Genomic DNA, 16,141 nt, shown 5'->3' on the forward strand with positions numbered 1-16,141 from the left:
TTTATAAATTTTATTTGGCTTTTTTTCTGTATGATAAATGCCATATCATTAACATGACTTTAAGGACACAATTATACTAATGCCCTCACGGGTTAAGGTTAACATTTTTAAAAAATTTTTAAAAGGCCAAGAGAGACAGTGCTTCCACATACTAGCTGGCTACCCAAATGGCCATAATGGCCAGCACTCTCCAGGCAAAATCCAGGAATGTGGAACTCCATCCAGGTCTCCCACATGGGTGGCAGGATCACAACCAGTTGGGCCAACTGCTACCTTCACAAGAACATTAGTAGGGAGTTGTACTGAAAGCAAAGTATCCAGGACTCAAATTGGCACTGTGATAAAGGATGCCTGCATTGAAAGCTGTGGCTTAACCCAGCACACAATAACACAAGCCCCAGAATTTTAATGAATGTGCACTATGTAATTCAGGAGGTGTGAAATCAGTGTGGATCTCCCAAAGGGGTGGCAGGCACCTCAATAACTTTATGCTTTAATTCCATTTTCCACAAATACTTGAATTACCCTCATATAATAACACATGTTGGGAAGTACATTTAAAAAAATTTGAAGTCAATGCTAGCATACTCCTGCTGTGCTGTGTTCAGCCATCCCCACTATCCAAGCTCTGAATAGGTCACTGCTCTTTGACACCTGCCTCCCCCTGCAGTACTCAGTAAAACCCTGACACTGTTAAAGCATTCTGCACACTCCGCACCTATTTCAGGAGCATTTGAATATGGCTGAACATAACCAAACTAACAATCCCTTTTTATTTGTAATCTCAGATCACAAGTGGGCACTCAACACTGGTGTTACACTGTACTTCCCCAGGCTATTGGTTTTCCCACTATCCATGTTACTTTTTTATACCTTTTTCCTCCTCAATTTGTAATACCCCTGACTTTCCCTTACTGTCTGCTGATGACCTGGCTCATATTTCATTGAGCAAGTATAAAGAATGAGATGGGGACCCTCTCATGTTCCTACCACCCAAAACACTTTTTCCATGTATAAACTCTACCTTTCTTCCTCCTCTTTCAACAGATGATGTATTCTTGCTCCTGTAGTCTTCTTACTTGGGTTTTGGATCACATTCCCAACTACTACTGTGAAAACTTCCCTCTCAATTAAGTATTCATACAGAAAGGAAGGAAGGGAGCGAGGGAAGTAGGATGGGTGGAAGTAGGAGAGAGGGAAGAGAAAAAAGATGTTTCATTGATTACAACTCCTTTGGAGTTACAGCCTCAATTCTCTCCTTCCTTTCCCAGCCATCTGGGGAGTGAACCAATTGATGGAAGATTCTCCCCCTCCCTCCCTCTCTCTTCCTCTCTTTCTTCCACTCTGTAGCTTTTTCTTTCAAATAAATAAATATATCTTAAAAATAAATAAATAAATGCTTGTTGAATGAGGGTTCCCCTCAACATGGCTTGGATAAATTTGGTCAAATTTTGTTTTTCAAATTTTTTTTCTAAATTTCATTCTACTAATCCAAACACAATGGGGAAACCAGGCAGGGAGTTAGATGGGTGCAAATGAGCTGGAATTTCTGCTAGTCACTCATTATAACTTTATCCCCTCACCCATCAGTTTGCCCACCTTCCCACACCACATGGGTGGCAGGAACTCATGTACTTGAGCCATCACCTGCTGCCTTCAGGGTACACATTAACAAAAATCTGGACTCAGAAGCAGAGTCAGGACTTGAACCAAGGCGCTCCAATATGGAATGAAGGAATCCCAAGCAACATCTTAAACACTGTGCCAAACTCCCACCCCTAGATGTCTTATTAAAGATGTAGCTATTAAATTTAAGAAAGCCCTATTGGTTTGAAGTATAACATATGCCATACTACAGATAAATCTCAGGTATAACCATGAAGTACATGAAGTGGAAATTCTAACACAAGGATTGGTAAGATCATTAACTTCAATTCTAACATAAGGATTGGTAAAATCATTAACTTCAATTGTTAGTTGTAAACTCTGATTCATGCCTGACAGAAAAAGCTAATTTTCCCTCTTAGCTACTAGGTATACAAATTACATTCTAAGAAATTAATCAATCATGACTTTTATACCTTAGATCCTATTATGAATAGGTACAGGGTCTTGTGGGGTCATAGGCTTATTCTATTAATGAAGATTTCTCCAACAAAAAGTTAAATTAGGGGTAGGCATTTAGCCTGCAGTTAAGATGCCTGAGTCCTATATCAGAGTAGTTGCATTCAACACTCAGCTCTGGTTCCTGAATCCAGTTTCCTGCTAATATCAATCCTGGAAAGCAATAGTGATGGCTCAAATAGTTGGGTTCCTGACAACCACATGGGACATTTAGACTGAGCTCCCACTCCTGGCTTCAGCCTGACCGAGTCCCAGCTGTTGGCATTTGGGGAGTAAACCAGCAAATTGAATGCATTCTCATTATCTCTCTCTCTTTCTGTCTCTCTCTCTCTCCTTCTCAATTAAGTAAAAAATTAAATAAGACTAAAAGTAGTAATAAAGACAAGTATTACACTTCTTTCCTATGACCAACAAATAGGTACTAAAAGTTTTCAATTTTTCCAATTACTCATCACATTTCTTTCTTGTTCCTTTTTAAAACTAACCACTTGTAGCCAATGTTGCTGCTAAGCCACCAGCTATAATGCTGGCATCCCATAAGGGTGTCAGTTTGCATCCCAGCTGCTCCACTTCTGATCCAGCTCCCTGGTAATGGCCTGTGAAAAGCAGCAGAAAATTAATATCAGAAATGATCCCCTAAAATTACATATGAAAATGTGTCCCCTCAAAGTTCCCCAGAGGCCGAGTCTGGGGTGCCACATATGTTACCGGAATTTGGGGTGCCAGATGATATCACCATATGCTTATTAATAAATCCCCAATAGTTATATGCCCTAGAGGGTTCTTGCCTAATATTTAGAGAAGAATTCTAAATACTGGCATAAAGGAATGAGACAGCATGGTATGTTTTAAGCTTTTATTTAGTGTGAAAGATGCATAGGACAGTGAAGGCTTTAGTTCAGTTTAAAGAGAAGGGAAAATCTGGATTCATACTGAGTACCAGGAACCAGCCATGTAGAAGAGCATCTAGGCCAGGAAGCCTAGGGTGGGTGGCCCGAAGGCCACATGCCCTGGGGGTGCAGGGCTTCAGCCAGCCCCCTCCTGGCTAGAGGCCAGGGCAAAGAAGAGAGAGGACACACCCTGTTCCAGGATTTTAACCCACTTCCAAAGGGGAGTGGTTAATTAACCTGATTGGCCAGTGGGCACTCAGGTGTGGCCAGGTAGGGGCATCAGGTCACACAGGGGTGTTGTGAAGGTATCAGGTAGGGGCGTGGTGAAGACGTGGTCTTCCAGCTCACAAACCAAATCGATTTTAACCTGTATGCCTACTTCACAAGTGTTTGGGACACTGCCACTCACATGAGAGACCCAATGAAGCTCCTGGTTCCTGGCTTTAGTAGTCTTGCCCAGCTCTGGCCATTGCAGCCATCTGGGGAGTGAACTTGCAGATAGATGGTATCTGTCTATCTCAATCTCTATCTCGATCCCACCCCCATAATTCAGACTTTCAAATAAATAAAATTCTTCAAATTTTTTTCAAAAAGAAACACGAACCACTTAAACTTTCATAAGGTAAGCAAGAGGCTTACCGCACTCATACATTTAGGACCTAAGATATTGTACTGACTGAAAAAAGCAAAGTACATAAGAAAATTATACTTTGTGGTGTTTCTTAAGGCATATATGTTGTTTTCTAAATTTCTGAAGTATAATCATGAGCATTATTATATGTAAATATTTTTAACTTCTGGTAATTAATAGAGAAGAGGAAGTATGGTGGGGTAAACTTTTTATTCTCCATAATCTCTCCTTGATATTATCAGAAGCTTATAATTTTTTGCTTGCCTTTTTCTGGAATTTACACTTTTAAGAAATTATGAAAATTCCCAAGAACCACTCTGAGAACCTCCACCACCAATGCTTGCAATCAGATATCTCTACAGCAGAGGGTGAGGTAGACACAAAGTGGAAAATGCAAAGTGAGTTGATCTACCTCTCTCAGGCTGTGGCTTCACTGCCCACCTTTAACAACCCACTGCCTTGTTTCTTTCTCCTCCACACTAGTATGACGCCATCCCACTTAGCCAAAAGCCAGTGACAGCAAATAGCCCAAGGGGAAGTCATCAAATAAAAGGTTTCACTTTAAATAGCTCAGCTTGTCTTTAAAGAGATATAGACATGACAATTTTTAAGGATAGGTTTCTGACTGTAGCAGTTATCATCTTAACTCTTAACAGTACTTATTGACACAAAAAATATAAACTGATGGATAGATTTCTCAATCAACCACATAATTTAAAATAAACAAATTGCAACTCAGAATCAGCTATCAGTATGAAAGTGTTCATGAAAAAAAGCAATTAACCTGGCCAGCTCCGTGGCTCACTTGGTTAATCCTCCACCTGTGGCACCAGCATCCCATATGGGCACCGGGTTCTAGTCCCAGCTGCTCATCTTCCAGTCCAGCTCTCTGTTGTGGCCCAGGAGGGCAGTGGAGGATGGTCCAGGTGCTTGGGTCCCTGCACCCGCATGGGAGACCAGGAAGAAGCACCTGGCTCCTGGCTTCAGATCGGCGCAGCGCCAGCCATTGCGGCCATTTGGGGGTTAACCAATGGAAAGAAGACCTTTCTCTCTGTCTATAACTCTACCTGTCAAATTAAAAAAAAAGCTCTATGGTGCCCCTCATTTAAACCAGTTGCTTGCATGTATATATGCAGATTGACTTTTGCTAATATATGGAGAGCAATGTATTTCCCTGGCATGGAGCTCTCTGAAGAGTTTAAATGCTAATCTGTTGCTTTCATTTCATTTGCTTATCACCAGACAGCATTTATTAAATATCTATCATGAGTTTCACACTCTACAAATCTGTATTAACTATCTTGATATTTAAGGATACTTACATGTTTTTTTAAAGATGTATTTATTTGTTTGAAAGTCAGAGTTACACAAAGAGAGGAGAGAGAGAGAGAGAGAGAGAGAGAGGTCTTCCATCTGATGGTTCACTCCCCAGATGGCTGCAATGGCTGGAGCTGTGCCGATCCAAAGCCAGGAGCCAGGAGCTTCTTCCAGGTCTCCCACATGGGTGCAGGGGCCCAAGCACTTAGGCCATATTCCACTGCTTTCCCAGGCCATAGCAGAGAGCTGGACAGTAAGTGGAGCAGCCGGGTTTTGAACCAGCGCCCACATGGGATGCTTGCGCTTCAGGCCAGGGCATTAACCCACTGTGCACAGCGCCGGCCCCATGCTTACACATTTATAACCTGAGCTAATTCTCATAACTTCCCTCTCTTGAATAGCTATGCCTTTCACATTATGCTTTTTTCACACATATGCAAATACAAAATCAACTTTAGTGTGCTACTTTAGAATTTATAAAAGGCCTTTTGTGTAAGACGTACATAACACTGAAAATCTTAGCTTCTAGGACTTGAACTTACTTGAACATGTGAAACTGGCAAAAAGGACTTGGTTTTCTCATTACAGATGAAAGAGGTGTGAAGAGACTGTTCCAATTGTTAGATTATAGTGATCAGGCCCCAACTCTAATTAGGTCTCAGGTAGACACACATCTAGATTCTTCTTACAGTCTCTGTCAGAATTCCCAGCCTATGAGTGAAATTCAGTCTGTGAGTAAATTGTAATATCCAAGGTTCTCAGTCAAAAATTTATTGAGGTTTGTATCAATGAGATGAAGCAGGTGTCTATATAATACATACATTCAATAAATAAGTACTGAATCATATGGAAGTAAAATTGGATACAGAAATACCAGGCAAAGACTTTTTTGAGATGAAGAGCATGTTTAAAAAGTTACAGTCTTACAGTTTTGCAAACATATTTAAAATGTGACTGGAGCTCTTGTTTGGCATAGTGATCAAGCCTTCCACATCCCATTCAGAATGCTTGAGTTCAAGCCTCAGCTCTGCTTCTGATTCTACTTCCTGTTAATAGAACCCTGCTGGGCAGCAGGTGATGGCTCAAGTATTTGAGTCCCTACCACCTACATGGGAAGCCCTAGACTGAGTTCTTGGCTTCAGCCTGACCCAGCCCAGGTTGCTGCAGACATTTGGAGAATGAATAATGAATGTAAGAACTCTCTCTGCATTTAAAATAAGTGAAAATAAATACACAAACCTTTTTTGTAAGGCAGAGTTAGAGAGTGGGAGAGACAGAGAGCTCTTCCATCACTGGTTCACTCCCCAGATGGCCGCAACAGCCAAGTCTGGACCGAAGCCAGGAGCTTCCTCTGGGTCTTCCACGTGGGTGCAGGGGCCAAAGCACTTAAGTCATCTTGGGCTGATTTCCCAGGTGCATTAGCTTAGCAGGGAGCTGGATCAGAAGTGGAGCAGCCTGGACTGAAACCGGTGCCCATATGGGCTGACGACGCTGCAGATGGAATCTTTTCTACGCCACAGTGCCAGCCCCACAGAACTCTGTTTTGTCTTCCTGATGTCTGAGTGGTTTTCCTTTACACCTAACTGTTCTCCCTAGTAACAACACAGATTTTGCTCTCCAAGTCAAACCTGGAGTTCCTAGTACTGGCAACTCACCCTAAGAACATGCTGACTGGATCCAATATTCAAACACAGGTTTCATATTTTCTTCTGATAGATCTAATGCAAAGCAAGGAGAGTGTCTACAGTAACTAATGCCTTGCTGTTAACCTAACTGTCCACTTACAGGCCTGGGAGAGAACCACTGGAATACACACTGTCATATAGTATCCAAAATTGACTCACTTCATAGTTGAGGGACTCTGTCCTGACCAATCATTTAAGTCTGCAGGAGCAGGGAGGGGTGGTTTCTGAAGAATTTACAAATACAACTCATTGAAGTAAGCTGCTCTCACCCCCACCGCACCCCTATACACATTGTTTTTGCCAGTTAAAAGTTTCGGTAAATTCTAAGCTGACCTGTAGTGACTGAGGAGGCAAGCCCGACTGCTTGCACTGCTGAACTCCAAGGATCCTGGTGTGTCCCAGTGCCAAGCTCACTGTGCCTCACTCTCCCTCCCTGCCCACCAGGACTCCGGACTCCAGAGCTGACCCAAAAAGTAGGCCCAGCTCAGGTGTCGCCTTCGGACAAAGTCACTGTCTCCTGCTCTCTTCCCGAAGACTGCCCGGCCCGATGTTGCAGTTCCTGGTTCGCCCGCCCACCAGCGAGGGAAGCAGAGGCACAGTGTGTTCTTTCTGGAATCCGGCTCAGCTTGCAGGCAGGGATTCGGCAGGCTGGGCAAAGAAGGGCCTGAGCCAGACTGCTCCACAGGACTGCGGCCTGGAAAAACCCGTCGCCCTCAGCGCCCTGCCGCTGGAGGTGTCCCGCCAGATCATGTTCTAAGCCTTAGTCTCACGTGTCAGCAGCTCCCAGGCTTCCAGCCAGTCAGCGGCCTTCGTGCCCAGCGCCTGCTCAGGCTCTGCCCCTGCCGTAGGCCTCTGGCCAATCCTTGCTTTAGGAGGTGGGGCTGGCCCAGAGAGACCCCGCCCCCACGCCGGCAGGCTATAAAAGCTGTGGCGAACTGCAGGCCGCTACTCTGTACTGAGATCAGCGAATGCTGAGTGTCGTTTTTATGGAGATTCAGCCCGACTGTGGAGGTATGGACGAGAGCGTAGGCAGTGACACCAAGAGCGTGGAAAAGCAGGAGAAGATGAAACGGTCCTTGTGAGTAGGCTCCTCTCTGTCGGGTCGGCTTGCTGTATATGGGGCACTTTGGGAAACACTGTAGCCTGAGCCTCTGCAGAAAAACCAAGCGCACGATGCTAATTTACTCAGGGAAATTACATCTACGAGGGCTGTGCTGGCTTTGTGAGTGTGGACACTCGGGAGGGCTTGGTAGGAGGAGGGTGGAGGCGCACTGGGACCTTATGGAGCGGCCTTCTGCGTGCATCTCAGCGCAGCTGAGAACCCTGGTCGACATTGTGTGCTTCTGCTGGGTGGTGGGAAATCATTTACCTTTATTTTAAAATTATTAAGATTGATATCTAAAGTGTTCTTGTCTATTTAGATAAGAATTCTTGTTGGGAAAGTGGCGCAGTCTTATCTCTGGCGAGACCTACACCCTGACACCATCCTAGGCTCTAGCACCCACTGCCATTGCTGCAAGCCAGGCGGCCACATGGCCCAACCACTGGTGTCAGCCCCACCCCCATCCTAATGGGATTCTCTGCTCCTCCTTCCCTGCCCACCCCCTGACGAAGTTTTAAAAGGGCCTGTTTCTGAACACGCGGCGCTCTGTCGGCTCCGTTCTCTCACTCCCCTCTCTCCTCTCCTCTCTCCCTCTTACTTGTTTTCTTTCCTTGCCCCTCCCCTCTAGCTTGCCGGATTTTCCCCAATAAACCCTTTACCTTACTCCAGTGTTTGGTGTGTTTTGTGGTGAACTTACATTGGTGCCGAAACCCGGGACCTTACAATTCTAAATACGGAGTTTCTGTAAATCAGACAGCGTGGTATGGCTTAGCATTTAGAGTGTGAGAGAAATACACAGGAAGGTGAAGGCTTTATTAAGAGAAAGGAATCAGAAATTTAAACCGGCAGTTGCATACCAGGCTTTTCCAGGGAGTAGGCCAGAGCCTGCAAGGGAGAGCCTGTGGGCCGGAGAGCAGCGGCAAGGCAAGTCAGCAGGCTCCAGTGGCATCCAGAAGGCCGCCCACACCAAGAGGCATGAGGTGAACAAGGGCCACGTGCAGGCCATCACAGGTCAGAGTCACGGGGAAAGGAAAAACCGTGCAGGCAGGAATGACCACAAAACCACAAGGTGCAGGCAAACAGATGAGGGGCAGCCAAAAGCTGTGCCTGGAGGCTTGGGAGAACAAGGGTGGGCCCAGCAGGCTCCACCCTTTTTATTCAGTCCCCAAAGGGGCATGGTTAATGGTCTGAGTGGCAGGTGGGTGAATACAGGTGGGATACATAAGGGGTGGAGGCGTGGTTTTCCAGTTCATGAATCTGATTAATTTAATCCGATCTGCCTGACCATATCAGGGGAAGAGCATTTGCTGGCTGAAGATCTCGTTTTGAGTCCTTTCTCACCTTTTCATGATAAAGCTGTTCTCAGGCAGTCATGACTGTGGAACAAATCTTCCTCAAAAGAGCACTGTAGGTCGGAGGGCCAGTGTCACTCCCTATGCATGGCCTCTGGTGCATCCAGGACCATGGGTGGAAGGGGAAGGAGTGAACTGCCGCTCTTTGTGGGCCAGAAATAGCATAAGGTTTTCATTTTTTTTTTTAAGGTTTATTTGAAGGTCACAGTTAGAGAGGCAGAAAAAGAAGTCTTCTATCCTCTGGTTCACTTCCCTAAATGGCCACAACCACAGGGGCTGGGCAAGGCTGGAGCCAGAAGCTCTTCAGGGTCTTTGACTGGGTGTAGGGGTCCAAGGACTTGGGCATCCTCCACTGCTTTCCTGGGTGCATTAGCAGGGAACTGGATTGAATGTGGAGCAGCCTGGACTTGAACCATTGCCAATATGGGGTGGATGGCTTAACTCATAGTACTGGGCCCCAGTATGTGCTTTTTGGGTATGCAGCATATTGAGATAATATTTTTGTGAATTTTAAGGTAGTTCCTACCTTTACTCTTAACACTAGTAGTTATAGTCTGAGAAAACTATTCAGTATTTCAGTGCTGGGTTTAAATATTAGGTTGATAAGGCTGCTACTTGGTTTTGTCTCATTTGGTTTGCCTGTAGCTACTAGATAGCTTTATTGGATAAAAATACATTCAGCTGTAGTTGTGTTTTCAAGCATGGCCACTTAGTGACTTTTTTTTTTTTAAGATTAAAAGATTGGAAGACACGATTGAGTTCCTTCTTGCAAAATTCTTCCACTCCTGGGAAGCCCAAAACCAGCAAGAAAAGCAAACAGCAAACTTTCAGCAAGTAAGTGAGAATCCTGTGCTCACAAACCTGAACAGCTCACTGCTGAGCTGGAAAGGGGACCTGATATGTGCCCTCTTAATTGAAAACTTCTCTTGCAGGCCTTCCCCAGAGGAAGCACTGCTGTGGTCAGAAGGATTCGAGGAGCTGCTGGCCAGCAAATGTGAGTTAACCTTGAATTTGATCTACTGCAAATATTGCAAGAGTCTAGAAAGGTGTGTCTCCACAGCAAATGAGTGGCTCACAAGAGGAGGAATGGACTCAACAGTCACAGGAGCCTAGAATATCTTTTTCTCCCCTTATTTCTTAGCATATTGACTCTGAGTGGGGAAGACAAATTAGCCTTAAACAGCACAGTGGCAGTGCTCTTAGTTGAAGTTGTCCACTTTTCCATTGCATATATTGTTTACAAGACACTTGTTCCCAGAGAATTTGTGGTTCCCCTGAAGACATTTTTTTTTGCATCAACAGCAAACATAAGTATTTGTTTTTATACTTAAGTATTTTGTCTACTGGCATCTTTGTCTTTCTTTAAAATTTGTTAAGATTTTATGTAAGTTGTATAACTCATTTATTTCATTTGTATAGATTTTGGAACATAGTGATACTTGCCATGCTACCCTCCCTCCCACCCATGCTCCAATTCTTCTTCCTCTCCCTCTCCCCTTCCCACTCTTTACAATGAGCTACTTTCAGTTTACTTAATGATCATACAGTTAATCCTACACTAAGTAAGAGTTCAGCAAATGGTATGAAGAAAAAAAAACCCACTGTTCCTCAATGGAAGAGATGGGCTTTAAACAATCATTGAATCTCAAAATGTTCATTGCACTCTAATACATTACATTTCAGGTACTCTATAAGTTAACTCAGATCAGGGAAAACATATAGTATCTGTGTTATTGGGGACTGGCTTATTTCACTAAGTGTAATGGTTTCCAGTTGTATCCATTTTGTTGCAAAAGACAAGATTTCATTTTTTTACAGGTGACTAGTATGCCATAGTGTATATATATACACCATAATTTCTTTATCTAGTCATTTTTCCAAACTCTATGAGTTCCAGTAGTGTCTCAGTGGGGTCACCTACAAATAGGGATAGTTTGACTTCCTCCTTTCCAATTTGTATCCCTTTGATTTCTTCTTGTTTAATGGCTCTGGCTAAACCTTCCAGTACTCTATTGAATAGCAATGGTGAGTGGGCATCCTTGTCTGGTTCTGGATCTCAGTGGAAATGCTTCCAACTTTTCCCCATTCAATAGTATGCTGGCGGGTGGCACCGTGGCTCAATAGGCTAATCCTCCACCTTGAGGCGCTGGCACGCCGGGTTCTAGTCCCTGTCGGGGCACCGGATTCTGTCCCAGTTGCCCCTCTTCCAGGCCAGCTCTCTGCTGTGGCCAGGGAGTGCAGTGGAGGATGGCCCAAGTGCTTGGGCCCTGCACCCCATGGGAGACCAGGAGAAGTACCTGGCTCCTGCCTTAGGATCAGCATGGTGCACCGGCCACAGCGCAGCGGCCATTGGAGGATGAACCAACGGCAAAGGAAGACCTTTCTCTCTGTCTGTCTCTCTCTCACTGTCCACTCTGCCTGTCAAAAAAAAATAGTATGCTGGCCATGGGTTTGTTATAAATTGCCTTGATTGTGTTGAGGAATGTTCCTCCCATGCCCAATTTTCTTAAGGTTTTCATCATGAAAGGATGTTATATACTATCAAATGCTTTCTCTGCATGTATTGAGATAGTCATATGGTTTTTCTTCAGTTTGTTATTGTAATGTATCACACATTGATTTGTGAATGTTGAACCACCCCTGCATACCAAGGATAAATATCACTTGTTCTGGATGAATGATCTTTTTGATGTGTTGTTGGATTCGATTGGCCAGTATTTTGTTGAGGATTTTTGCATCTGTGTTCATCAGAGAAAGAACTACAGAACAATTTCCCTGTTTCTTTTTCTTGTATAGGAATTAAGGTGACACAGGCTTCAGGAGTTTGGGAGGGTTACCTCCCTTTCAATTGCTTTGAATAACCCAAGAAGAATTGGAATTAGTTCTTTAAATATCTGGTAGAATTCAGCAATAAAGCCATCTGATCCTAGGCTTTTTTTTTATTGGGAGGCTCTTTATTACTGATTCAGTTTCCATCTTGGTTATTGGTCTGTTAAGTTTTTTATGTCTTCATGGCTCAATTTAGGTAGGTGGCTTGTGTCTAGGGATCTATTTTTTTTTAATTTATTTGACAGGTAGAGTTATAGATAATGAGAGAGAGACCAAGAGAAAGGTCTTCCTTCCATTGGTTCACTCCCCAAATGGCTGCTATGGCTGCCGCTGCGCCAATCTGAAGCCAGGAGCCAGATGCTTCTTCCTGGTCTCCCGTGCAGCTGCAGGGCCCAAGCACTTGGGCCATCCTCCACTTCCCTCCCGGGCCACAGCAGAGAGCTGGACTGGAAGAGGAGCAACTGGGACTAGAACCCGGTGCCCATATGGGATGCTGGCACTGCAGGCAGAGGATTCACCAAGTGAGCCATGGTGCTGACCCATAGGGATCTATTCTTTTTTTCTAGTTTTCCAGGTTAGTTGGCATACAGCTCTTGATAGCTCTTTGTATCTCTATTGTTATACTCATACCCCCACCCCCTCTCCTCCAAGCAGAGCAATGCCTAGGTGTTTCCCTGTGTTCAGTACTTATCTGTGCCACCATGTGAACCATACAAATGATCTGCACAGTCCTCACTATAAGCATAGTTCTCTAGCCGAGTGTAGTAAATTGTTCCCTATTCCAGCATCTTGGAATCCCAGCATCTTGTTCCCATCCAGCATCTTTGTCTTTAAAGATCTAAATTCTGAGGGCTGGCACCATGGCACAATAGGTTAATCATCCACCTGCAAAGCTGGCATCCCATATGGGCTCCGGTTCTAGTCCCAGCTGCTTCTCTTCCTATCCAGCTCTCTGCTGTGGCCTGGGAAAGCAGTGGAGATGGTTCAAGTGCTTGGGCCCCTGCACGCACATGGGAGACCAGGAGGAGGCACCTAGCTCCTGGCTTTGGATCGGTGCAGCTCTGGCTGTTGCAGCCATTTGGGGAGTGAACCAATGGAAGGAAGACCTTTCTCTCTGTTTCTCCCTCTCACTGTCTGTAACTCTGCCTCTCAAATAAATAAAATATTTTTAAAAGAGCTAAATTCTGAGGATTATGTGTTTGAATGAAATCTAGAAAATAGCTAAGTGATAATTATTTGGTTATTCAGTTCTTCATATTCTGTGTTCTTTCTCCTCCCATCTCTTCTATCTTTATAGATGGTGTGGCTGTTTTTAGGGCCTTTTTAAAATCTCAATTCTGTGAAGAAAATATAGACTTCTGGCTGGCTTGTGAAGACTTCAAAAAAATCAAATCATCCCAGAAGCTGTCCTCAAAAGCAAAGGAAATATATATAGAATTCATAGAAAAAGATGCCCCAAAAGAGGTAAGATAAAAATACTCATTTCAGCATAATGTGGACATCCTTGGCACCAAGAGGCAGCAAAAGAATTAGACATTAGATTAAACCAGGGGTGAGGAATGGTGAAAGGATATCTCCCCTGGCATTCTGGTTTTCAACTGTATCTGAACCCTGGCAGGTGAAGCTCATCACATGGTACAGCTTCGTTTTGTGTTTCATTTTCAAATAGCAGAGCAATGGGTACTGAGTGATTCTCTAGGAATGAATACTGGGTAATCTGCTTTTTTGTTTTATTTCAGGTAAACATAGACTTCCAAACCAAAATCCTTATTGTCCAAAATATACAAAATGCTACAACTGGCTGTTTTACATCTGCACAGAAAAGGGTTTACAGCTTGATGGAGAATAACTCCTATCCCCATTTCTTGGCATCAGAATTCTACCAGAACTTGTGTAAAAAACCACAAATCACCACAGAGCACCATGCTATATGATTTGAAAAAGGGAGCCCCAGAGTGAGAGACATGTCTTTCTGCATCCTGAGGTAGAAGGCTGTCACCTACCAAAGAGAATGACATTGAATTCAGCCTGGTTGTTTGGGAAACATCTCTCAGAACTACTGATTCCAAGTTGGGTAGTGAATCAGGAAGCTGCTGACTATCTAGGAGAATCTTGTATCAGGATAACTTCCACTGCTCTACAGACACATGGAAAGAATATGTGGCCTGAATGTGGAGGGTCTCACTGGAAAAGCAAGAATATGAAATGGAAGATAACACAATTTATCCAAACACATGAAAAATCAATGTCTGAGATTATGTGGCCTTGGCTAGCTGGCTGTACATCTTTCCCTAAACCCATCCATGTTACCACATAGTGGCTTTATTTTTCAGTTTTGAGTCCTAACATTAGCAGGTTTGCTCTGTGCAAGAGTATTGAAGTTCTTGTGACTCCAGATCATCCATACTACTCTTATGCATGGTTGAACCTGAAATGGTCTGTTTGAATTGCTAGATAGTTTGTGAAATAGAGTGGGTGCTCATGTGTAGAAAGCTACAGTGTCTGTTACAAGTGCCAAAAACTGTCTTGAAGGCAGCAGAAGTTTGAAGTGGTCTTTGGATATTTTAATACATTTTTTGATAAATAATGCCATTGAATGCTTGGAGTCCAGGTATGAGTTGATTTGATTTTAATAGTTGGAAATATGTCAAGCCCAAGGGGAAACATCTGTCTAGGGAAGCAGAAGCATCTGTTGCTGTGCCTGTCCTTGGAGAACTGGCATCCCCCAGAGTGATTCTCTGATTCTCAGATGAGGGTAGCAGGGAAGATACAATTTTCTAAACCTAAGTTACAGCACATCCTTAGAACCACCCTGTGTCAAGCCTCTTGGTATAATTTTTTAAAGATCAAGGTCATTAATAAGAACAATAGGACTTTGATTTAAAGCCCTTCATGAGTATTAAGAACCAACTAAATAGAAGTGAAGGGTGTGGAGACAGGCACCAATGTTAGGTTATTCAATTGCTCCAATGAAGAAAGAGCCAAATAAGGGGAACATGGGCCTCCCTCTTTTGTCTTTTCCCCCTTGGTTCTAAGCTTTCTTTGACATGTTCCGTGGAACCGTATTTTGGCAAATATCTGTGATGGGCTTATCTGGGCCAGTGATCTGAAAAAGAGTAGAAGACATGGTTGTCTACTGGGGAGGAAATGGAGAGAAAAGATGGAGACTCAAACCTTATTTTCTTAGAAACAGATTTCCATATGATCATCAAGGGTAAGGTCATCATCCACAACTTGACAGACTTTACCAGGTAGAAGTTTTTTTTTAAACAAAATACTCTGTTCACTTGAATTTTACTCATTTGTCAAGGCTCAGATCGATTCATTTCCATGAACTACCCTCAAGGGTATATGTCTTCTTTCTCAAGTAAATGATCAATAACTGTACCATTCTGACATACTCTACTTCATTTTCAAAGTAATTAATAAAGTTGCAGTCTTGGAAGATATTCGGGACCCACTGCTCATTGATGATCTAATTAAATAATTGATTGGTTGAATGATGCACAAACTTTTTTTTAAGATTTTTTATTTGAAAAGCAGAGTTATTGAGAGGCAGGGGCAGAGAGAGAATGAGAGAGAGAGAGAGAGAGAGAGAGAGCTAGCTTTCATCTGCTGGTGCATTCAAAGGATGGAGCTGGGCTCAATCCAAAACCAGGAGCCTGGAGTTTCTTCCAGGTCTCCATAGTAGAGAGATGTATTTTGGAATTTGAATATCTGGGACTGGAACCAGTGCCAATAAGGGATGCTGGCACTGCAGGTGGTAGCTTTACATGCTACACCACATTGCTGGCCCCCAACAAACTCTTAATTGAAACTACATACAGTGGGGAGCCAGTACTGTGTTATAGCTGGTTAAGCCACCACCTGCAGTGCTGGCATCCCATATGAGTACAAGTTCCTTTCCCAGCTACTCCACTTCCAATCCAGCTTCCTACCAATGCCCCTGGGAAAGCAGCAGAGGATGGCCCAAGTGCTTGGGCCCCTGCACCCACATGGGAGACCTGGAAGAAGCTCCTGGCTCCTGGCTTTGGTCTGGCCCAATCCCACCCAGTGTGGTCATGTGGGGAAATGAATCAGCAGATGGAATATCTCACTCTCTCCCTCCCTCTCTCTCTTTCTCCTCTGTGTCTCTGGATTTCAAATAAATAAGTCAATCAAAAATGTGTTCTTAAAATGTAACTGAAGGGGAAGGCGCTGAGGCATAGTGA

At 43.8% G+C, this 16,141-nt stretch overlaps 1 protein-coding gene across 1 annotated transcript; it reads left to right on the plus strand.

Annotated features, from left to right (window-relative positions):
• The first annotated feature begins 7,510 nt into the window (after window positions 1–7,510).
• On the plus strand, window positions 7,511–15,210 carry LOC100345200 (regulator of G-protein signaling 2). Its single transcript, XM_002720561.4, has 5 exons — window positions 7,511–7,725; window positions 9,834–9,935; window positions 10,034–10,095; window positions 13,228–13,394; window positions 13,670–15,210. The coding sequence occupies exons 1-5, from the start codon at window positions 7,616–7,618 to the stop codon at window positions 13,862–13,864; spliced, it is 636 nt and encodes a 211-aa protein (XP_002720607.1). The 5' UTR covers window positions 7,511–7,615; the 3' UTR covers window positions 13,865–15,210.
• Window positions 15,211–16,141: the final 931 nt, after the last annotated feature.

The sequence above is a fragment of the Oryctolagus cuniculus genome, chromosome 8, assembly GCF_964237555.1.
Source record: "Oryctolagus cuniculus chromosome 8, mOryCun1.1, whole genome shotgun sequence".
Lineage (NCBI taxonomy): Eukaryota > Metazoa > Chordata > Mammalia > Lagomorpha > Leporidae > Oryctolagus > Oryctolagus cuniculus.

Excerpts from the sequence above, each read along its gene's own strand:
- LOC100345200 (XM_002720561.4), top strand. The coding sequence starts at position 7,616 with ATGCTGAGTGTCGTTTTTATGGAGATTCAGCCCGACTGTGGAGGTATG. Across the intron at positions 7,726-9,833 it reads GAGAAGATGAAACGGTCCTT|ATTAAAAGATTGGAAGACAC; the intron begins GTGAGTAGGCTC and ends TTTTTTTTTAAG. Across the intron at positions 9,936-10,033 it reads AAACAGCAAACTTTCAGCAA|GCCTTCCCCAGAGGAAGCAC; the intron begins GTAAGTGAGAAT and ends CTTCTCTTGCAG.